The sequence below is a fragment of the Cyclopterus lumpus genome, chromosome 21 (assembly GCF_009769545.1).
Source record: "Cyclopterus lumpus isolate fCycLum1 chromosome 21, fCycLum1.pri, whole genome shotgun sequence".
NCBI classification, from domain to species: Eukaryota; Metazoa; Chordata; class Actinopteri; order Perciformes; family Cyclopteridae; genus Cyclopterus; species Cyclopterus lumpus.
Genome location: NC_046986.1, coordinates 23,387,333 through 23,409,698, shown reverse-complemented (window position 1 = coordinate 23,409,698; position 22,366 = coordinate 23,387,333). Strand labels below are relative to the sequence as shown.

The following is a 22,366-nucleotide window of genomic DNA, read 5'->3' as shown; positions in this document are numbered from 1 at the left end:
GAATTATATCCTCTGAAGACAAACTTTTTTTTGCTTCACTGAGCAACGTTCATAGCAATAACTTGAGCACCGCCTCCAACTCTGTATCCAGTTCCATCTACACATCCCTTCGCTAGCGGAGTACGCCAAACACACTTCCAGAGTTCTGTTCCCAACATAAGACGCATGGAGAATCCGTTAGGCAGCAGATCACTGTGGGTCACCAAGTCCAGTTAAAGATGAAATCCTCCGTTATTATCTTGTACACAAGATGACAGCTTAGCTGGAGCAGGTACTGCGTCAGCGAGCACACCTGAGACCAGCCAAACAAAAGTACATCAGATAACACACCCTTTGAAGAACGCCGAGCGGCATTAAATGTTCCAGCCTGAAACCTCCTGAAACATGAATACAGCATACCGCAAATGCAAAATGTCTACCCTACGCACATGCTTGAGACTGTGAAAATGGGGGGAAAAAAGCCTTAGTTGAGCCTTTCGTTGTGTTTTAATAACACCGGAGACTTTTCAACATGATGGTAAACTCCTTCCAGTCAGGGAGCTCCTTCTGTTCCTCTGAAAATATAAGTTGGTACACATCATGTCCGCTAGCCAGTCAGGCAGTTTAACACTCTGATGTTTGTTAACTAAACAGAGAAAGTATGTGCAGCAGAGAAAGCCCCCTGGATGACTGAATGGTACACTGACGTTTAGGCTAGGGGAGTGGAAAAGGCTGTAAAGCTCTCTTTAAACAGTTGCTTGGTATTGGAGACATCCACCCAAAGCACCATTTATGGCGAATTAATCCATCACCTTCTCCTTCTCGCTCCCTCTCACTCTCTCTCTAAATACTTTCCACATTAGTTGCCAAGTGATCAGCTCGGCCTGTGCTGCAGATACTGCCAGTGTAGGGCTAACCAACAGCACTGAAAACGTAGCGCTGCGATTGTGTAAAAGCCCCATCAGATCTGCCTTTGGAAACATAAAGAGAATACTGGTATGTTTTCTCACTGGGCATCTTTGAAGCAGTGCATACAACAGGAAAGATGATTTGATGCATTTCTGACAGAATTTTTAATTCTATCAGCCGGCTCAGGCCTTCCAGTACCCCGATCCTAACTGGGCTAGATCCTGTTCAGCCTCCCTTGCCCAGTTTCCTAAACTCACGTTCCAAATCCTCTCTAGCCTCTCATCACCATTTCTCTCAGCTATGTACCAGATGTCTGGGAGCCAAACTGCAGCAGTGCAAAATAGCCTTCAGGGTAATTTGAAGCACACCAAAACGTCCATGCACAACATGGGCTGAGCTGCAGTACGCTTGGCTTTGCTCAGGCAGATATCAGACGTCCATTAAACAAACAGTTAGGGAAAGCAACCTGTGGCTAGGAACTGGAAGAGCTGATGATGTAAACACAGTTCAGATCAAACTCCAAAATAAAGCACAATCAACCACAGAAGAAGAATGTGGGCCAGCTCTATGGTGAGCGGAAACAAAAATGCTGTATGCCTCTGCTTGCCTGAGAACATTTGTGTTTTACAGCCCAGCAAACAGGCAGAAATCCCTCCTTAAAACAAACTAAAGAAGGCTATTATGTGGCTGCACAATAATATGGAAGTGCCGTATCAACAGAGAATAGAAAAGGAGAATTCCACAACAAGCTTACACTGCAGCAGAGGTTGTTTTTCAAGTTACGCTATTTGATTTAAAAGGCCAGCCGTATCTATCATACATCAGTGTTTCCTCTATATTCAGGCCGCTGATAACATTTCACACAATCATTAATATTATCTGCTACTCGACTTCTTTCTTGATTTATTCCCTCAGTAAACATTGTAAACATGAGTTTATTTGTCTCAATCTCTAGTTTCAAGTCTTTCTTAATACAGCATGATGTTCATTTAGTAAATTATGGTCCCTTTAGGAGTGTGTTTTCACTTCATGAAAGTTAATTTGAACATTTTGATCGCTTAAAACGCTTAATCAGTGTTCAGTTGTACTTAGCTCCACCCTATTGTACATTACAGTACATTAAGCTGACGCTTTTATCCAAAGGGACTTACATTCATACACCGTAGGCACATCTACGGGCAGCAATTCAGGGTTAAGTGTCTTGCTCAAGGACACATCGACTAGGGCTAGTGGAGGCGGGGATTGAACCGGTGATACTCTGATTGAAAGACAGACCTGCTACCTGACCGAAAGTCGCCCAGTTGTATCACTTTGGGTTGCCAAAGGACAAAATGGCTACGTAATTTTAAGTGTTAAATTTGAGATCGGACTTTGGTGTTGTGGTAGGGGGTAGAATGAGTGTTTAGTTGGATGGCCCCCGCTCAAAGCAGTCACCCAAGGAGAAAAGCTGTCAATGGTCAGGCCCGTTATATCTAGATGACTGACAGCCTTTTGAATCACAGATCTAAACCATACGGTTGCACTGAACTCACAGGGGAATAAGCCACACTTATTCCCCTGTGACACTGCCTAATAAACTGAACTATTCTAACATGCTGTTGAGCAAAACACTACCTCTTACATGGAGTCAGTTTACAATTGCAGAAAATTTCAGTCGTCAGAAAATGAGTTGTCAATGGAGGATGAGCAGTGATGCCCTTTTGTCTAAAGCAGAATACAAATGGGGAATCAAAAACCTTGGTTACAGTAAAAGCCTCAACCAGTGTGGGTGCAGGTGTGTGGAAACAACTTGATACTGTCCCGTAATCCCCATTGTTTACCGCCTCGTCGTTGGAGTTTACCTTGAAGTTGCTGCAGTTGACCCAGGAGCTGGCGATGCCGTCGACCATCTTGTCCAACGCCGTCTGGTCCTGCTCCAGGTCGTGGGACTTCTCCTTGTCCAAGATGTAATCAATGATCTCCTGCCCCACCTGCAGCCGGCGGCCCATGTCCTTCTGCAGGACCTGGGTCAGGCAGCTCTCCATGCTGGCCTCCATCATGCTGGCCTCTGATAAGCGAGCCCTCTGGCTTCCTCAGTCTGCCTGGCTAAACGACGGGCTGCTAGCAATCCTCCACTGCTCAAAGCAGCGAGAACGACCGCTAATCAAAATGAGCCCCAGTTAATGAGTGTTTGTCTGGGGGACCCGGAAAAGGGAGAACCAAAAAGAAAGGAGGCAAGTGTACACAGTCTGATTGTATTTTTAACCCCCGAGGACAGGCCTCGTCTTTGTACCAAGTGCTAGCTAGCTAGCGAGCTTGTGTCCGTGCCCTAGAGATCGATTGGAGTGGGGCCTGGGGAATGGCGGCAATGCAGCATGTGTGTGTCTGGGCAGCAGCTGGGGAAAGTTTACTACTCCCTCCCACTTAAAGGAGTCTGGGCCAAACCACTACAGCAGGGGTAGAAGAGGTGGTCTTTGGGAGCAGCGTGCAGGGCGGCAAACGGAGATGGATGGAGAGGGCTAGCTTAGAGCTCCATGTCTTGTCCCGGGATCTGCCCTGGAGAGCCCTGAAGGAGCAGAGGGGACAGCAGCAGTCAATTCATTATCTACTCATTGTTGATTCCACCTGGTACGTTACAATTCATCACTCAAAATTAATTTCACTTTTGATCTGAAGAAGAGAGTGTTTTTCCTGAAACTGACTCAGTGTGTACAATATGTAGCCAACAGTATATTGCTCCTCTTGATGCCACGGCACAAAATAATACTTTAGTTTTATTGTTATTTCCATTATGGATTAATCTTTATTGTTGGTAATTATTTGGTGGTCTGGGTTTTCCACAGTGCCCATGGTGATGTCTTCAGATCACTTGTTCTTGCCAAACCAACATTTCAAAACCCAAAGATATTTGGTTCACGATCACATTAAACACAGACAATCAGCAAATCCTCAGATCTAGAAAGCAGAAATCAGATCATTTCTGCCATTTTTGCTTGAAAAATGTCTTAAATCATGTATAAATTGATAATCCAAATAGAAAGATGTTTGGTTGATCGACTAATTGTTTGAGGGATTTTGTGACAACGTTATCAACCAGAGGACTGCATAAACACAGTGGGTCAGATACTGGCCTTTGGTCTGGAGGGGGAACTCAAACCTGCATGTCCGGAAGGAGCTACATGTGGGCCAGATTCATAGGATTTTCTCCTTTTTAGTGGAGTCATATTGTTGAAGCATTAAGTCACATGAGACTTTCCCTTGGTTTTAGTATATATTTTTTTGCAATTCTTTTATTTGTGTTATTATTTTAGCAGGAAAACACGATTAACATTGTTAATAATGGTGTAGCGATGCATCCGATGAAATGTACATGGGTGTCTAGATGCAGCCCATTTGCAGCCGTTTAAAGTTCCAGTTGCCACAGCCATACAACTGAACTGACCTGTTGGTTGTGCTGCATTAAGGCCTGGTTTCTTTCAGTCCGTTATGTACATGTGCACTCTTTATTCTAGAAAAAGCCAGGGTGGGGTGTTTGATTGTTTTGGCTTTGGTTTGTTTCTCTCTTTTATGTATCCTATTGTGTTTCTTATCAACATATTGAAAATGGGCATAAGCATGTAATTTAACACCGTTTTCAAATATATATATATATATATATATATATATATATATATATATATATATATATATATATATATATATATTATAAAACAGCTAAGCAATATGCGGATAAAAACATACAGGATTAAAATAACAGAACAAATTGCATGCATGTGTATGGGCATGCATCGACATGTATGTATTGACATTTAAGTGAGTGTGTATAAATAAATGTTGAAGAAATTGCATTTGATTGATGTAATAATGCACGAGGTCTATAATTATGAAGCTCGTTGAGCTGTTGAAATAAGTCGTGTTGTTATAGCGTCGTTGTACCATGACAGCAGGATACATGAAGTATTACCGTGCTCTTTGTCCCGTTAACACCAGGCCTACTCTCACCTTTGACAGCATTCAGCTTGGCCGCTCAGTGTCGATCTTGTTTCACTCAAACACGCGGGCGCGCGCGCACACACCTGCTTTTATTTTTTTTTTCGGCGTTAGCTGAGCTCGGGCTAGCCCCGAGCCTGCCATCACTGCTAGCTGTGCCAACTGACAGCTAACGTGACGAGACCCCGCTGGCGTGAAGCGAGAGCTTTCCCTCTAATGTTCCCCCGCGGCCATGACACGTCCCGTGCTCTTTGTCTCGCTCTGAAACAGCTGGCAAACTCAGAGTAGGTGTGTTTCAGGAATGAAAGCTAACGCTAGCCCCTCGCGAAGCCCTTCCTTTCAATGAAACGTCAATTCAGACAGGGCAGCACAAAGAGAAGGAAACGGGACGAGGAGGCGAGGAGGTGTCCCCACAACACGTATTCTTCCACTTACCATATCCTGCTGAAACGCCGCAGCGGTTCGGACACTCGGCTCTCGTTTCTCGGCTTAAATGTGCCGTCTTCGGCCTCAAATCTCTCCTGCCTTTCTCTTTCTCTCACTAACTCTCTCCACCCGGAATGCTGCCTGCAGGACAAGAATGGGATCGTCGTGCGCAGGCGCAGTCGATCCAGGGATGATGTTGGCACTTGGAAAACTGTCGCATGGCAATGCAACAAAAAAAAAGAAAACTGTCGGCGTGGATCGTGGAGGTGTAAAAACGCGACGTGTGGCGACATCTACTGGACGCATGGTCGAGCAGCAGGATGCGTTCAGAAAGGTTAAAATGGCTTTTCAGGGATATATTTCCTGAAAAATTAGCTAAGCTTCTGATGTCAATCAACTTAGGTGTACAATATAAATTACATTTTAAGCCCAAGCACCAAACAGCCCACTATTTCAGGAACAACCAGTTTATCGGACTATATTCTTTTGGTTTAAGTCTCTACTTTTTATGCAAATTAAACAGAATTTACAGTATCTGTCATAAGGAAGGTGGCTTTTTATTACCTGTTAATGTAAAGCATTAATATACAGAATGATTAGTTGGTTGGAAATATGCACATTTTAATTATTGCAGCAGAATCTTTATATTGCATCACTGATGGGATGGAAGACATTACCGGCACAGGCGCCAATTATAACATTGAGGACAAACAATATCAGAACCCAGAATCCAAATTCACTCCATTTATTTTACTTACATTCATTTCCTACAGCGACACAACAAAAACATCTTCCGAACAACACAAACAAAGGGTCGGGTTAGCTGGGGTGTGTATACGAGTGCTTTCCTCTGCTTCTTCCAATAGAAAACACCACAATGACAAAAGGGACCTCTTGGGATTGTACATTCTTACATCATTTATTTTTAATGATCATAGTTTATATAGTACAAATTTAACCACGCTTTTAGACAAGTGTGCATGACAAAAAAAACAAGAAATGCCTTTTTTGCATCAACATTACGGCCCTGTGTGGCAAAGGAAACGGCCCGTTGCAAGACGGAAATACACATTTGTCAAAGAAGTCCAGTCTAAACTGGCCCATTACTCAGGCTCACTGCGGTGGGTGCGCGAGCTCCACCCATGGTACTCACTACTGTAGTACCCACAGCTACGGTGGAAACTCATTGGGGCATCTTCCTCAAATGTAATGGGACCTCCACAGACTGAAAGACGCAATGGGGTTTCTGAACACAGTCCAAAGACGAGCCTGATGTGTGCAACTGTACTGTGACAGCCAGAGACCCGAGTCACCGTCCAAACAGTGGAGGCTTTCACTCTGCGTCCACTGCAGCGGCTTCCTCGCCCTCAGAGTCATCGTCCTCGTCTTCCTCCTCTTCCTCCGAGGAGCGCTCATCATCCTTATCTACAGGGGGCATCTTGAGAATAATTTCATCATCGGCATCGTCGTCGATGACCGTGGACTTCCTCCTCTCCAGGACGGAGGGGGTGCAGACTGGCGTGGCGTCCTGAAATGGACCAGAGGAGCTCATTAGCCACATGTGCTCATTCTGATACAGACGGGGGCAGTGACATGAAACATATGGGAATAGACTGGCACAGGAAATAACAAAAACAGACGGACAAAACTAAATGCAAAAAAATATATAACTAGAAATCCAAATTACTGTACAAATAGCGAGTGTGTGATATTTGTAACTGATAAAGGGGCCCGAGTCTGAAGCCTGAGTAAATAATACTACTGTAATAAGGATGCAATAATAATAAGTAATGTAAGTAGAGGTCTGAGAGTCTTTTTTGTAGAGCAGGTGGAAATTGTGTAAAGAAATGTGTGAAAAATATTCAAGTTAATTGGACATTCTTGGTGAGGGCCAGAATTTGACCTCTATATCAGAGGGCTATTTTCACCAAGCCTGACAAGCTTGCCAAATTTGGTGAGTTTTGGAGTATGGCAAGTACCACCAATATGCGCACATTTAGAAAATAAAAATCTGAATAGGAAAAATAACCCTAAAAATTTCAATAGGGTCCTCTCGGACCCTAACAATAATAATAATAAATCTTTACAGCGTGTTGGTACATGGGTTTCATCACGCAGCCACCAGGAGAGGCACGTAATAAGCTTAATGCACCACAGTACTCTAGGCCCAGTTGTCTGACCCCAGATCACTGGTTCACCTGGGGCCATTTTCATTCCGAGCCAAGAAACGCGACACAGACTGTTGCTGCTTACTTCGCTACACGTAGACGCATCCATGGAATCGGAGGACTTCTTCTTCTGGGGCACCTGGGTAGCCTGGAAAGCAAAGGGAGCACTGACTGTTCAAACAATGGCGACTAAACAAAGTATAGACACCAGTAGAACAGCTCTTCAGTGTAGAGGACATTTACTCTGTATTTTCAAGGTCAACTGCGAATCATTTTTTTATTAGATTTTTTTCTACCCTCCCGGTCTCAAAGCACTTACGAATCCAGGGAAGTCGTAGTCGATGCCGTGTGCTGCCAGTCTCTTGCGGAGCTTGGCTTCCTTCCGCAGGAGTTTGCCTTTCATCTTGGTCACCTGCTCCTCTGTGTGGGTCTTGTTGTAGCGGACCACGGCGGGGAACGAGGGCTTTTTGAACTCCTTCTGGGAACCGACGAACAGCTTCTCGTGCACTTTCTCGGGTGCAACCATGTGACCTGGGAAACGGCAGGGGGAAACATTGGGCAGTGAGTAGATGGATTTACATTATTGTCCATCTTCACTGGTATCATTTCATTATTATGCTATCAAGGCATCTTCTCTGACTGGAGCCATACTCACATTTGATGAGCCTCTCTCCCATCAAGTAATTGTTCATGGTCTCTGCCACAATTTTAGCTACTTCATCACAGTCGAACTCTACGAATGCATAGCCTTTGCTTCCACCTGTCTGAGAGCAACACAGAAGGGGGGAACACGGTGAACAACACCCAACAGTTTCACAACTAAAATCTGCATTGGCTTGAGCTGGGTAACAATTCATTTGAAACTGCCCTAAGATTCAGAATTAAATGAAAAAAACTCAGTATTGTTTACATTGTCTATTTAATTCACAAATGATAATAATAAATAATGTTGTTCTCCCTTCAACTATGTAGTTATTTATTATATTACCAGAAAACATTCCATATCGTGATATATCATTAAGGAAAGTACACATTATTTGAGCGCTTGTTGGCACATGGGTTTCATCGCTCTGCCAATGGGGGAGCAGGTGATAAGCTTAAATGGACCACGATGCTGTAGGCTCCGGTATCTGACCTCAGACCACGGTTACATCTGAGATCATTTTCAATCGGAGCCAAACCTCTGCAGGACGTCCAGTCCAACAAGGGGACACCTGCCCTCTCTAAAAGGTCATGAGAGCTAACTGAGGACATCTACATTTCTGCTGTTGCTTTGGGTGTAGTGTACAGGGTTGGAAACCATAAAGAGTTTGAGGTGACCAGCGTGTTTAGTCATCAATTCGTGGTACCTTTTTACTCCGGGACAGCCGCAGTCTCAGGACCTTCCCAAACTGTTCGAAGTACGATTTGAGCTGAGGTTCAAACAGCCCGTGTGGTAGGTGACCCACATAAACCACTCCAGGGGCCAAATGCCCCCCCTGGAAGAGAATAAAACTAAATTAAAATACAACAATGGGGAAAAAGTTACAGAGAAGATACATTTACCCATGAAACAGATGTGTAGGACCATTAGTAACACCTGTGCTACCTTTAATGTCGCCAGTAAAAAGGGCACATTGTCTCCCCCTAATGGAAATCGCTTTTAATTAAATTTGATTTCATGTATATAATTATTTTTGAGACGAGAAGCCAAAAAAATAATGTGTTCGTTCCACAAAGAAAAGTGTTTTATTATTATTATAACTACTATGTTGGTTAATGCTATGATTGTTGAGTCCCAGTTTAATACCGGTGTCTTACTTCTGAATGGATACAGGTGTTTAACTGAACCGTGAAGTATCCAGCGTGTAGCTTAACAGACCCACCAAACCCGCTCTCCGCTGCGGCCTGTACCCGAGAGTACAGCGTTAACCCCGGAGAACCACTATGAAGGTACACGTTACAGCCGTGAGTAAAGACGGCCTCGAGTACCGGACTGTGGCGGAATAATGACGTTACCGTTTGAAAAAAGAAAGAGGAAAAAAAGGTCACCATTCGCTGAAAGAGCTATTAGTTACTTTAATACGTCGAATGCTAATTCACGATAGCTGAAATATCCAATTGGGTCACGCAGGCTGACGGGTGACGGAATACAATGTCGTACCGGTTCACGTAGGACGGACGGAGAGACGCGGCGGATAAATAAAGAACTAGGGGAGCACCCTCGTGTTTAGGAATCCATGGTGCCTTCAGGGCCACTGTTCCCTCTCGACCCACCTTGCTAGATTTGTTCTTCTTCGCCTCCTGCACCTTCTTCTTGAACTCGGATTCTTGTTTGGGGTTCAACGCCAGCAGCTCTTTGGCCGGCTTAGGAGCCGTCCCTGCTTTACTTTCAGTCATTTCGATTAATTTAAAAGGTACGAAGACATAAATTGTAGAGTAAAAACAACGGCGTCACTCAACTCTCTGCGTACCACGCTGGTCTCTTTATCCGGTTGCCCATGCGGTGACAAGTACGGGAGCGCAGAGGGAAGGTCCCGTTGTCTCATCTACAGCCGGGCGCTGGACGCAGCGCCGCCTACCGGCACAGAGGATTACCTAATGTCTTTACGTGAAACAAAAACACTACATTATAGCTTTTTAAAATTATTACTATTATCTCCTGATAGTAAGTTTACTATTTTCTGCATGTATAAGACTGAAGCCTATATTACCTTTAAAATATGTTGGCACAATGCACAAATGATGTACTGCATGGTATTGTAATTCATAACATTTAAATTGAATTCCACACATTTCTTAATTGATTTCATGAGTTCTATTAATGTTTAAAGTGATGTTATTCCCTTCTTGTTACAATGACTTATTCCAACTTACTCTCAAAATGATGAGGTATCTCATCATCAGATAATGAGATACCTTAAATGAGATCTTCTTGACTTATCTCACAATTAAGATATTCCATTGTGTGAGAATGAATCAAAAACACACATCGTCTGATTAAACACATTTATTGTAACACTTTTTAATGGTGGAAATGGGCTTCCACAAAAAGATCAAACACATAACGCATTCAAGAATAAACATACACAAAAGAGGGGGGGGGGGGGGGCATTGTAGGTTGCTTTGAATGAATGAGCCTTCTTGTAATGTGTGGTTTGGAGAAATGCTACGGTACAAAAGAAGGAAAGGAGAAGGAGGAGCACAAGAGGAGGTGGAGGGAATAAAACAAGGGGGAGGAGTAAAACAATGAGACCAGACAGACTTTAGATCGAGATCAGCAGTGCACAGAGCAACATCGGTGGCTCTGTGCTTTCATGACATGGCAACAAAAATCATCTACTTCACCGTGAATGGGAGACCAGAGCAGGCCGAGTTCCCGGTGGATTGTTCTGCCCAGGATGTCAAAGGTAGGAGCAGGAAATGATGGGACTTCTCAAAGTTCACTTATTTGTATTAGAAAGGCCTTTTACGGTTTGTCTGAGTGCATACACACATATCCATATGTCCAATTATAGTGTTTAGAAATCATTATACATTTTTTCTTTATCATAATGTACATTTGTCAAACGTTTACCAAGATTTTACATGTAATGTGAATATCTGACATGTTATTATTGGTTCTAAAATTGAGTTGCATTAACAGATTGAATGACAGAAACATATTCCTTCAGCTTTTTGTATTGTTTGTTTGTTAACCAGACAAGAAAACAATCTTGCTAAGTGCATTAGGTGAATGTATAGGTGTTGAGGAGGTCGTCTGAGCGCCAGGCAGCCGTACAGCTGCCACTGACAGCTCCTCACACGTTCTTCATGTGTGGGGAGGGCAAAGGGAACCTGACTGCAGCTCTCACAGATAATGTCCGTGAGGCGGCTGTTTGCTGATTAACTTGTGTTGATTGGATTGTTGTTAATCTAACTGTAACTCTAACTGCATGCCTCTGTGCTACCACTTTCAAACACGACACTCTCCATACAGGGCTTTTTCAGTGCTGTTATTAATAATAAATCATTTACAGACGTGTAGAGTCAGTTATAAGCCATTATAATTGGGCCAAATTAAATAACAAAAAAATTAATAAATGTATGTATTTGGTAATAGTAAGTTGTTAAAAAGGGATTTTGGTCCAGAACCTCTGCAGACTTTTCCAGAGAGTAAAGGCTCATATGTCTCATTAGTCAAAGGGTTTTTGCAAAACCTGGCAACTCAAAAGTTGTTGTTACGAGTGGGGTTAGATGATGATGATAATAGTATAATTGATCAACTTATTAATCATTTATGCAGGGTTCCTTATTAAATAGAGGTACCTAGGAGCTGTTTCCAGGGCTTTCCAGCCACACATGGTCTTCCTGAGCAGTTGAGGAAAACGGTGAAATCATTTCTCCGGGTATAACGTGAACTGAATGGTGAGACGTTCCTTTTCAGATCTGTTCCGCTCTGCAGCCGAGGCCGGACCCCACGACATCCTGAAGCTGTACAACCCCAAAGGCAACATCATCAACATCTCCCTGAGTCTGGAGCCCAACAGCCCAAACTGCTGCTACAAGCTGGAGGTGGTGGCCGCCGACTGCAACAGTGAGCCCTTAGGTATCTTTAACTTTGCCCCATCGGGACTCGCAGTGCTTGGGCTCCTTTGAAAAATTGTTGACGGACTCCTTCTTTTCTTGCGATTTCAGGTGCGGAGCTCGCCGGTGCACTCGGATTTGACCTCTCCTCTATGGAGAAAAGGTAGGCAGAGTGGGGAATAAGAGAAACAGGACACAATCCAATATATTCCTGAGTATAAATGTGTTTCACATTTAACGTGAAAGGTGAATAAGGCAGTGAGAACATTCTTGAGAATAGTCACCGACCTAGTGTTCGAACAGACCAAAGATGTGTGGAGGACTAACAGCTCACTGATGGTGTGTGATCTCAGACTGCAGGGCCTGGAGAAGAACATCCTGATCGAGGCTGGCGAGACTCCTGCAGTTGTGTATGAGATGAAGAAGCAGGTGGAGTCCTTCCAGGAGAAACTAGAGGTACAGTACTCAACGGTTTTAAAACTAGTCTGCAAACTTTAGGGGAAAGTACGTGGAATGGGTTAATATGATATTAGTAGAAGTATCTGCAAAGGGAGTTCATCAGAAAAGAATGGGTGGAATTTAGTACGACGAACGCTGATTAAGACTTTTTTAGGTGACCAAAATGTCACAATTATCTTTCATGAAGTGAAAACACACTGTGAAAGGGTTTAAGTTTTAGTATGGAAACATGAACAACCCCCTACCAATGTCGTGGTAGCAACCTGTCAATCAAATGGTTGCCCCGCCCTAAAGCACACTCTGCTTTATGGTCTGTTTGACTCTAAATGGACCATAATGTACTAAATGAACATCACGCTGTATTGAAGAAGACTTGAAACTAGAGATTGAGACCATAAACTCATGTTTACAATGTTTACTGAGGGAATAAATCAAGAGAGAAGTTTACATTTAAATTATCACCTGACTCTCTTCCCTCAGCTCTGCTCATCGCTTTTTGTTTTCGGGGACACAAACTCTACTCATCATCCTGGTTTCCAGCATTAGCAGGCAGCTGTTTTCAGATAATCTGTCATCCCCGAAGGGTCAATGTAAGGATTTAATGTGATGAACCACGTGCTGCTCTAAGGATTGACCCCTCGTCCCTTTCCAGAGTGTGGAGCACCTGAGCTGGCTGGGACTGTTTAAAAACCTGTCCGAGGGAACGCACAAGCCCTCCCCCTTCTACCACAAGAGAACCCTGCATAAAACCAGGAAGGAGTGCGAGCATGTGCGGGAAAAGTTTCTACAAATGAGGCACGTTCAAATGCACAACTCACTGAAAGACATGCTGCCCTCCATATATTACTGTATATGCTCAAATAGCTAGTATCCATTAATGCTCATGTTGTCGCCCCTGCAGCTCCCTGAAGGTGTCCGAGGAAGTGAGGCAGTACTTAAAGACCCCAACCTTTGACAACTGGTAAGCATGGACACATCTGGAGATGTTTTAATGCCATGGTGTGCTGGGTGTCCCTGTGCCTGCGTGATCAGGATCAAACCACCAGTGCACCTGTTTCCTCAGTATACAGTGAGGCGGATGGCCGACTAATGAAGTTCGTGCCCCGCCAAGCACCTCTGATGCACTTCTGAGGACGGGAGACGTCCCCCTCTCCGTCTGATGCACACACTCATCTCAATATGAATAGGCCTGCAGAGGACTCACAAATGGTCTTTGTGAAAGGCTTAATCAACAAACCATGTTTGAAGTGGGCTTCATGAGGAGGAAGCGCATGTTGCATTCAGCGAGGCTCGCTCGTCGCTCCAATTGTCCAAAAGCTTTTGAAGCAAAGCTGCAATGGCGGCGGTGGACGGCACACGATCAGAATGAATTACAGGATTCCTTTGAAACCGTGATAAAAACATATCGTGTTGCTCCCTGCTATGTGGGCATAGAGGTACTAAGAAGGAAGACGACACAATCCATATTTAATGTCCCTACCCCGTCTGCTCAGCACCAAGCCATTCCTGCTGAAGATCTACATCTTTAATAATTCCAAAATATTGACATTTTTATAAAGGCTCAGCAATTTCCTGAAACAGCCGGGCGCTGTAGTTTTTAATCAAACACTAACCAAACAGAAGTAAATAGTGCATTACTCTGGGACTATTTTCAGCTGTGGATTCATACACATTTAGTGTGCGATCAGTGCAACAGTGTATCTCATTGATGTGTCTTATCATTTTTGGACAACAATGGCGCTGTAGCACAGACCTCTGATTGTAGATATATATACAGTATATATCTAGAACATTTCCAGCCTTGTCTATCAGTGTGTGTGTGTGTGTGTGTGTGTGCAGGCAGTGGGAGGACGCAGAGATCATGGTGCTCCTGCAGGTCATGTACACCGATTTAGATTTCATTGTGGCCTTCAACATCGAGCCCGAAGTGCTGCAACAGTTCCTGTTTGAGATCTACCGAAGATACAACAACATCCCTTTCCACAACTTCAAGCACTGCTTCTGTGTCACCCAGATGGTGGGTGAGAGAGAGAGAGAGAGTGTGTGTGTGTGTGTGTGTGTGTGTGTGTGTGTGTGTGTGAGTGTGTGTGTGTGTGTGTGTGTGTGTGTGTGCGTGCATGCGTGTGCGTGCGTGTGTGTGTGTGTGTGTGGGACTTTTTATCGGGGCAATCATGGAAAGCCCAGTTTCGTTTGTAATCATGAAATAATAATAAATAGCTGATGCATAAAGGAGTCCTTCTATAAAGCTACAGTAGAAACTTTGATAAACCAACTAAACACCTTGTTCTTCAAACTGTACAAATCAAAATTGTTGTTTAAAAATGAATGAAATGAAATGATGATATATATATATATATATATATATATAATGTGAAACTGGGTTGCATGACAATAAGCCCTACTCAGCATTTTAGCATCTTTCAGCTCATTCTTTTGTTATCAGCATGAAACAATGATAAGCCAGCTGCCCCGTTAGACAAACAAGTATAATAATCAAGAAATGCAGAAACCTTTTAATCTTTAACAGTAGACGGCAGCCTTCTGTTCCCACAATAACTACATTGTGTGCTGTTATGTACCTCTGAGCAGATGTACGGTTTGATCTGGCTGACGGACCTGAAGAGTAAGATGGACAGCGTGGACCTGCTGATCATGCTGACCTCTGCCGTCTGCCACGACCTCGACCACACGGGATACAACAACGCCTACCAGGTATGTGCAGCCCCCCCTCTACAGAAACGTTGGTTCTCATTGAACTGTCATTTTGATTTGTCTAACTCAGACTGCTGACTCCTCATTTCGACTCTTTGGCACATCCTTTGCCGTTCGATCGGTACCTGACCTCCCCGATTCCAATCTGTTCCATCACCTGACACAATTTATATTTAAATTCAGCATTCAGTATTCTGTACTTTGTGTTATGTGCTGGGAGACGTCAATCAGCTCATCGGATGCAGTTTTTGGCCTTTGACATCTGCATGTACGGTGGCTCCGAGTGGACAAACAACTCTCTGATGGCTTTTGACGTGTTCCGAAAACTTTTCATGAGGAATGAAAGTTTATTTTAAATTGATTGAGAACATGTGAGGTTGGTATTTTGATTTTAAAAGTGCGACATTTTCAGACAAAGAAATACAGAGTTGGTGTGCAAAGGCTTTTTGACACTGCAATTGCTTTAAGAAGGGATCAGTTTACAGCTGTTGAAGAACAGTGACAGCGAGCAATAACACTTTCTTTGTATATGAGCAAAGGTGGGAGGGGGCAGGGGGGAGGGGGGTGCAGTGCTCTGTAGTAGTGTTGTTGTTTTTTTTACATACAGCATTTCACAGCAGCACATACTATAATATATGCCCTCACAGTGTTTAGGCTTTTGCCGTCCAACCCTATTTTCCAACACCTGATCATATCGTCTTATTAGCCTCATTTGAATTTCAAAACCCTGAGTTCATTGAAAGTTTGATCCACCTTTGTCCCGTGTGGCTGCAGCACCGATGCATACAGAACGGCTTCACCACAACTCTATTCCAAGGCGATCACAAAGTCTAAATTCAAGTCTGACCACCTTTCAGATAAACGCTCGGACTGAACTCGCTCTCCGCTACAACGACATCTCTCCTCTGGAGAACCACCACTGCGCCGTAGCGTTTGAGATCCTGGAGAAGGTAAGGATGACGGGCCGCTGGGCTCTCTGTCCACGCTGCCACACACACACACACACACACACACACACACACATTGTTAGTGTGGAGCTGTCACTAGAACATGGAGCCTGTCCACTCTGCAGTGACTGTGAACAGAGGGTTTTCTGTCTTGTAGACAGAGAGCAACATATTCAGAAACCTGTCCATGGATCAATACAAGAGGATACGAGAAGGGATCATCAAGTGAGAGCCTCCCTCTGATTCTCCTAGCGTGCACATTTCCTCATGTTACCACAGCACAGCAGCACGGGGTGCGGTTGTTATTCTCTGTCGTCATTGCAGATGCATCCTGGCCACTGACATGACGAGGCACAATGAGATTCTCAACCAGTTCAAGGCCATCCTGCCAGCGTTTGACTTCACCAACAAGGACCACAGAGATGTGGTAAGAGGAGAGCCAATAGGATTCCATATTCATAGCTCATGTGACTGGTGCTGGAGAACAACTTTCCATTTGTACTATTATTAATAGTAGTAGTTGTATCCTGTGGTGCAGAACTGATCACTCATCCCTCGCTGTTTTCAAACTTTTATTGAAGTAGCGAAGATGCACCGTTTATCAAATCACATCAAGATCCAGTTGTATGGCACTGTTCATACAGGCTAGTGTGATTCAAAATGACGATAAGACAGCACCAAAATCAAGTGAAGCAGTTTGAGACAAGAAATAGAAATGACATACGGTATATATAACTTTTAATGAAAGATATATTAGTTATTTTAATATAATTATTTTTTACCACACTTCATCCACATGCTGATGTGATTTAAAGACTAAAAGTCCCTTCACCGACCTGAGGGGCCATCTCCATCCAAACATTTCAAGTCAAATACAAGCATGTCACACAGACGCAGATAGGAAAGCATTGTAAAAAGCATGTATTAATGGCCACACATGTGTGTCAACAATAGGTTGTACAACCTACAAACTCCAACACTCTAAAGTGTCTTGCTTTCATCATGCTGATAGTGGTAAACCTCTTTATGTGTGTTTCTCTCATAGTTCATGTGTAGCTATCTGATTGCTTCCTGTTGTGCGTGCAGCTGATGATGATCCTGATCAAAGTGAGCGACATCTCCAATGAGGCACGGCCCATGGAGGTGGCTGAGCCCTGGCTGGACTGTCTCCTGCAGGAATTCTACAACCAGGTAACCCAGTGGCCTTGTCTAGAAACACTGTGGCAACACATTGTTTACACGTACAGATTCAGAGGCAACGACGTGAAATGAAGTCAAAGTAACAGAAGCCAGCCCTGCTCCATGTATCTGCCCTCAGAGTGATAAGGAGAAGTTAGAGGGTCTTCCTATCACCCCCTTCATGGACCGGGACAAAGTAACCAAGCCTTCATCTCAAACTGGCTTCATCAGATTTGTCCTTTTGCCTCTCTTCATCGAGCTGGCCAACCTCTTCCCCTGCTTGGAGGTACTTCATTTATGTATATATATATATATATATATATATATTCAACCAAAAATGCTTTGCGCTGGTAAAGAAAACTCCACATCACTGAAAAAAGGTTGAGAACCACTGATCTAGAGTGACTTGTCAGAATCAAACAGTTAGTATTTGTGCTAATCTGTGTATTACGTTTGTTTTTCATTTGTTATATATATATATATATATATATATATATATATATATATATATATATATGTATATATATGTGTTATATATGTTTTTATATGTGTATATATGTTTTTCATTTGTTATATATATATCTATGTGTGTTATATATGTTTTTCATTTGTTATATATATATATATATATATATATATATATATATATATAACAAATGAAAAATAAATGTAATACACAGATCTATGCCATCAGTGTCTGATTTAATATAGAATATATACAATTCAGTTTATGAACTTACACTTCTATTGTTTTGAATATTGATTAAATAACAATTTGTAAAGATATTGTTGAATTGATGCTAATTTTAAATGTATTTTTTTTAAATATCTCACGTACCCCCATTTGAGAACCACTGCTCTAAATAATCCATGGAGTCACTTACTAAATGAGAAGTGGACATGGCTGAGGGGGGGTGGCTCACTCGGGGGGCCATCTGATCAAATCCCTCACTCATTCTGCAGCAACACATCATCGACCCGGTACGGAAGGCTCTGGATTACTACACGGAGATGGAGAAGGCGCTGGAGAGGGAGAAACAGAACCGGGCTCAGAGTGACAACGCAGTGAAGAGCAAGGAGACGACAGTGGGCCCACAGAGCTAACAGCCACACGGAGGCGGGGCCTGGAGCCTCGGAACCAGAACCACAGTGAGCTTTGGTCCAACTACTGGGCAGGGCGTCTTGTCTGAAGATTGTATGATTTTAGACTGATTTAAATGTATTTCAGCCACCTGATTTTGTACTTCTACTTGTTTATTTACCGGGATAAGCACAAGTACTGTATGCTGTTCTGATCCGTTTGTGTTGTAGTTTTGGTGGATGCAGAATTAAATGGAATGCGATGACGTGTAGCTAATTGTTAGTCCATGAGCTAAAAACTCATTTTTTAACAGTAATATTTTTTTGTAAGTATTGTTAAGGTACAGTGCAACATATTTTCCTAAATTATATTTTATGACAAACATTTTTTTCTTTATAGAATAAAATAAATAAGTGACACATGGTCATGTTTACAGGTCAAACATCTTAAGCATCACATTTTGTTTTACTCTGGCAGAGAAAATTGCATTTTTTAAGAAATAAAATGTAATATCATAAAATCTCCCCTGTGGGTTTTGGAAGAAATAAACTGTATATACTGTTAGCTGGTTTGGTTGCCTTGTATCCGCAGATAATGTGCAGGAAATAAAACACACCAGAGGCCATCTTGAGATGGGATGACATCATGTGCCAACAGGGCAAAGTGGGGAGGGTTATTTAATATGTAACAGTATCTTAAAAAACAATTACACAATAATAGACATGTACTTATACTTTTCTACATTGTAGCGCTTTTCTACACTGTAAAAAAACAACCTTGGGAAAACGTAAAATATCAAAGCAACATGATGCAATGACTTTTGTAAGTGTATAACACATATCCTACTGAAGCCATAACAACCCCATTCATGTGACATCACTGAATAGATGAAAAAAATGTTATGTTGATAAAGAACACCTGCCAAATTGTATTATTTACATTCTTCTTTTGAATAGGTATTTAGCAACCAAATCAAATAGTTGAGGATATTAAACCTTTGTTTCTTTATAATGCATGTAATACTTGTTTATTTACAGGTCTTGTAGAAAGGCAATAAAGTAGCCCATGAATATGAGATATGAGTTTACAGATATTTACAATCCCTCTATTCGGTATAGTGGAGGTTAGTTTATGGCTTTCTGCATACACCTACAGTCTATGGGCCATATCTAAGAGTAACAGTCGCCCACTTTTGGATTCCTCACAGTTCATTTTATTTGTACGTCCTCGAGTGTCTCAGAGAATAATGCAGCGCTGAGTATCAACACTACCGTTCTTGTTCGGAGCTGGCACTTGATCTGCGGAGGCACCAAGCGCGAGTTTAAACTAAGCTTTAAGCTACCAGTTCACATCGCAGCCCCGAAGTCACAAACCCCGACAATACTGACATTAAAGATATGCTTCACAGGCCGGCAACCAAGTGACAGATAGAGTTAACAACTGCGACCCAATTTCCCAATTTAACTGACCTTGAATCAACATTTTATTAACTTTAAGCTACCTCTGCTGCCGGCCAAACGGAATAACACTGCCCCATATTTCATGTCCACACGTTATGAAATCCAGTCCAGATATACCCACTCAATCACCTAGCCTCTTAATCAGGAGCTAAGAATGATAAGAACTAACACAGAGCAACCAACTGCATCAGAAGACATTAAGCTATCATTAGAAACCCTCAGGAGAGTAGTTTCAGAAGAGTGCTTTTTGAAAAACCCTGACTGGAACTTAACATAATATGCCTCTCCAATGCAACAATAAGTTAGTTGGTCACAACCTTCTCTAAGAATTTTGATAAAAAAGGCAGTTTCGATATAGGCCGGTAGTTTATATGGCCACTTCGTGTAGACAATGATGAATTACCAGTAGCTGTTAAAGCAGGGTCAATAGTTGGCAGAACTTTTAGAGGCAGTAGGGCGCACGGCCCAGTACCAAACCCTCACATCATCATGCAATCTGTTCCTTCCATCTTCTTGTAATTGAGGAAACTGTTAGCCAGTCAATTTGGCTCGTCGCTTGTAGCTTTGTTTCTTCGTTCAGAGGCTGCTTTGTTTTTTAAGCTCAATTAAGTTTCTTTCGGACCCTAATCACTGCCGGAGCACAGCGGACAGATTGCTGCCGCCTGATTAAGACCATCTTTGTCAGGCTCTGTGGCATCCACCGTAGTCCCAAGTAGAAGGGGACTGGCACAGTGCCCCAATGGGACAGGATAATCAGGCAGCTCATTCGGGCCAACGGGACATCTATGCAGCAGACCGCCCTGCGGCTGGTGGACCTGAGCCACACCACCCTGGTGCAGTGGCACAACCAGAGGGTGAAAAGGCAGGACAATGGGGATCCAGGGGCTGGACTTGCCCAGCCCCATTGTCTGTGGCAGCTCACCTTCTACTCCCTGCTAATGTGCCCCCCAACTTCTGCACCCACCTTGCCGAGCCCAGCTCACCAGTATGAGCTTCCCAGCAGCACTGTGGGCCAGGCAAAGAGGAAGTTATTCAGAGCTGCGTCCCGAGAAGGCAGTGATGCCCCTGCAGCCTTTCCCTGCTCCACCCTCGGGCCATCCTTCTGGTCGCTGCGCCACAGGCCCTGGGTTTCAACCTCTCATCGGCCCTTCCTGCTCCAGTCCACCACAAACTGACCTGCAAAGTGCTGACCCGGGCCGTGTCATATTTAACGTTAGGCTTTATAGAGCTCATCCAGACTCTGGGCTGGACTGCTGACTGAACAAGAGAGAAATAGAGAGGACGAGTGAATTCAAGTTTCACGGTTAGGTCCATAAACTAAGTTCCCTCCCTAGTATTTTTTACCCCCTTACTAATACTAGCTGGGAAAAGTACCAGGTTCCAAGTGGGTCCTGTTTGATCTTTGCTAAGCTCAAGTTGCCTCTCAAGGACAGACGTCGGCGTTCCCTGCATCTTGATAAAAGCTACACTTTGTTCACTGATAGCTAAAGCAATGCCCAAAATGGTGAGAAAACCTGTGAGTTAATAATTAAATGTCTAACTTATTCACACATGTTATCTTGATGTTAGGTTTCTGGTTGATCATTCATTGTAAGCCAAGCAGAAAGTTGCTTTATTATTAGACACCTGAATATAAAATATTTCAGCTATTGTGTTTTTCATTACTGTTTTTTATTGCTTATTTGCTTATTTATTTGTTTTGAGCTTGTTTCTTTTTACTATGTTTCTTGTTTGCAAATGATCTTCTGCTGATTATCTTATATTCTCTTTTGGGGAATCCCCTCACAGCAACAGAGGTGATGCTAATGATTTTTCTGTCTCCAGCATCATCTGCTGGTTCAGACTCTGAATGTCTAAAAGAACTAAAGCTCCTTTACCGTAATTTACTGTCTATTAAATCTACACACGGGACCAGGGAATTACACTAAGTTATCTCCAGGATTTCACAAGATGTTACTGTAATAATTCACACGATTACTTCACAACTAGTACAGTAGTCAGACTCCTACTGGGAAATTAATTACAACCACGATTACTGCAAACTACTGTGGATTCACTGGGGTAAGGGCTTTCCCTACATTCTGCCATGGGCACATTTCAAGCTCCATCATCTGGAGCTCTCAACCCCACCGACGTAGTTATGGTAAGTAAAGTGATGTTGAAATGTCAAATATTTTCAAATAACTGGGGTTTTGTGGGAAGGCAGGTAACAGCAAGCCTATTATTAGGACCCAGGTAAGAGGGCAGCTTATATCAAAAGGGTGGGAAGCTCATCTGAGCCTTCAGGGACGTGTGTACAGTACAAAATAAAATACAAAATAATATTTGTCTTCTGATCTATGCTGTAAATGTAATGTATGTCTGATTCCAATAATTTCTAGCATTTTTATAGTCAAAATCACTGAATTTGCGCATGTCCTGTTCACGCGAGGTGAGGCAGCGACGAGCTGTGCCTCCTCTCAAATTGTGCAGTCCCTCAAACTGGGGGCGAGCGCGTGCTCTTCACTTTCTCACTGTTTATCACCACTGTAA

The 22,366-nt window shown here is 43.0% G+C and overlaps 3 protein-coding genes and 2 non-coding genes across 15 annotated transcripts in view; 1 reads left to right on the top strand and 4 right to left on the bottom strand.

The window, feature by feature from the left end:
- clasp1a (cytoplasmic linker associated protein 1a) overlaps positions 1-5,498 on the bottom strand; it is a 70,740-nt gene extending 65,242 nt beyond the window's left edge. For 9 of the 10 annotated variants that reach the window (XR_004611763.1, XM_034560965.1, XM_034560969.1 and 6 more), the window contains exons 1-2: positions 5,293-5,498; positions 2,730-3,433 (exon numbers count right to left, since the gene is read on the bottom strand). Coding sequence is in view for 9 of the 10 variants with exons in the window: in XM_034560965.1 (XP_034416856.1) it covers positions 2,730-2,927 (198 nt within the window). In the remaining variant the exon portion in view is untranslated. Of the gene's footprint in view, positions 1-2,729; positions 3,434-4,869; positions 5,212-5,292 lie in introns of those variants that run through there. The other variant, XM_034560966.1, reaches the window with a different exon arrangement.
- Positions 5,499-6,012: 514 nt separating this feature from the next.
- Positions 6,013-9,953, bottom strand: nifk (nucleolar protein interacting with the FHA domain of MKI67). The gene is made up of 6 exons (XM_034562428.1): positions 9,708-9,953; positions 8,801-8,929; positions 8,107-8,215; positions 7,771-7,982; positions 7,537-7,599; positions 6,013-6,811 (listed from the first exon to the last, which is right to left on the bottom strand). The coding sequence occupies exons 1-6, from the start codon at positions 9,828-9,830 to the stop codon at positions 6,617-6,619; spliced, it is 831 nt and encodes a 276-aa protein (XP_034418319.1). The 5' UTR covers positions 9,831-9,953; the 3' UTR covers positions 6,013-6,616.
- LOC117751061 lies at positions 7,372-7,502 on the bottom strand. The gene has a single exon (XR_004611845.1). It is a non-coding gene; the product is annotated as a small nucleolar RNA ACA64 (small nucleolar RNA).
- LOC117751060 lies at positions 8,495-8,625 on the bottom strand. The gene has a single exon (XR_004611844.1). It is a non-coding gene; the product is annotated as a small nucleolar RNA ACA64 (small nucleolar RNA).
- Positions 9,954-10,697: 744 nt separating the features above from the next.
- Positions 10,698-19,289, top strand: LOC117750371 (high affinity cGMP-specific 3',5'-cyclic phosphodiesterase 9A). Of its 2 annotated transcripts, none has more exons than XM_034561561.1 (14): positions 10,698-10,840; positions 11,857-12,006; positions 12,108-12,159; positions 12,350-12,452; positions 13,108-13,250; positions 13,357-13,416; positions 14,295-14,472; positions 15,045-15,167; positions 16,025-16,117; positions 16,272-16,339; positions 16,439-16,541; positions 17,201-17,305; positions 17,433-17,579; positions 18,257-19,289. In XM_034561561.1, the coding sequence occupies exons 1-14, from the start codon at positions 10,753-10,755 to the stop codon at positions 18,395-18,397; spliced, it is 1,554 nt and encodes a 517-aa protein (XP_034417452.1). In that variant the 5' UTR covers positions 10,698-10,752; the 3' UTR covers positions 18,398-19,289. The 2 variants fall into 2 exon arrangements, with proteins under 2 accessions (XP_034417452.1, XP_034417451.1); XM_034561560.1 differs by having other exon boundaries at positions 11,857-12,018.
- Positions 19,290-22,366: the final 3,077 nt, after the last annotated feature.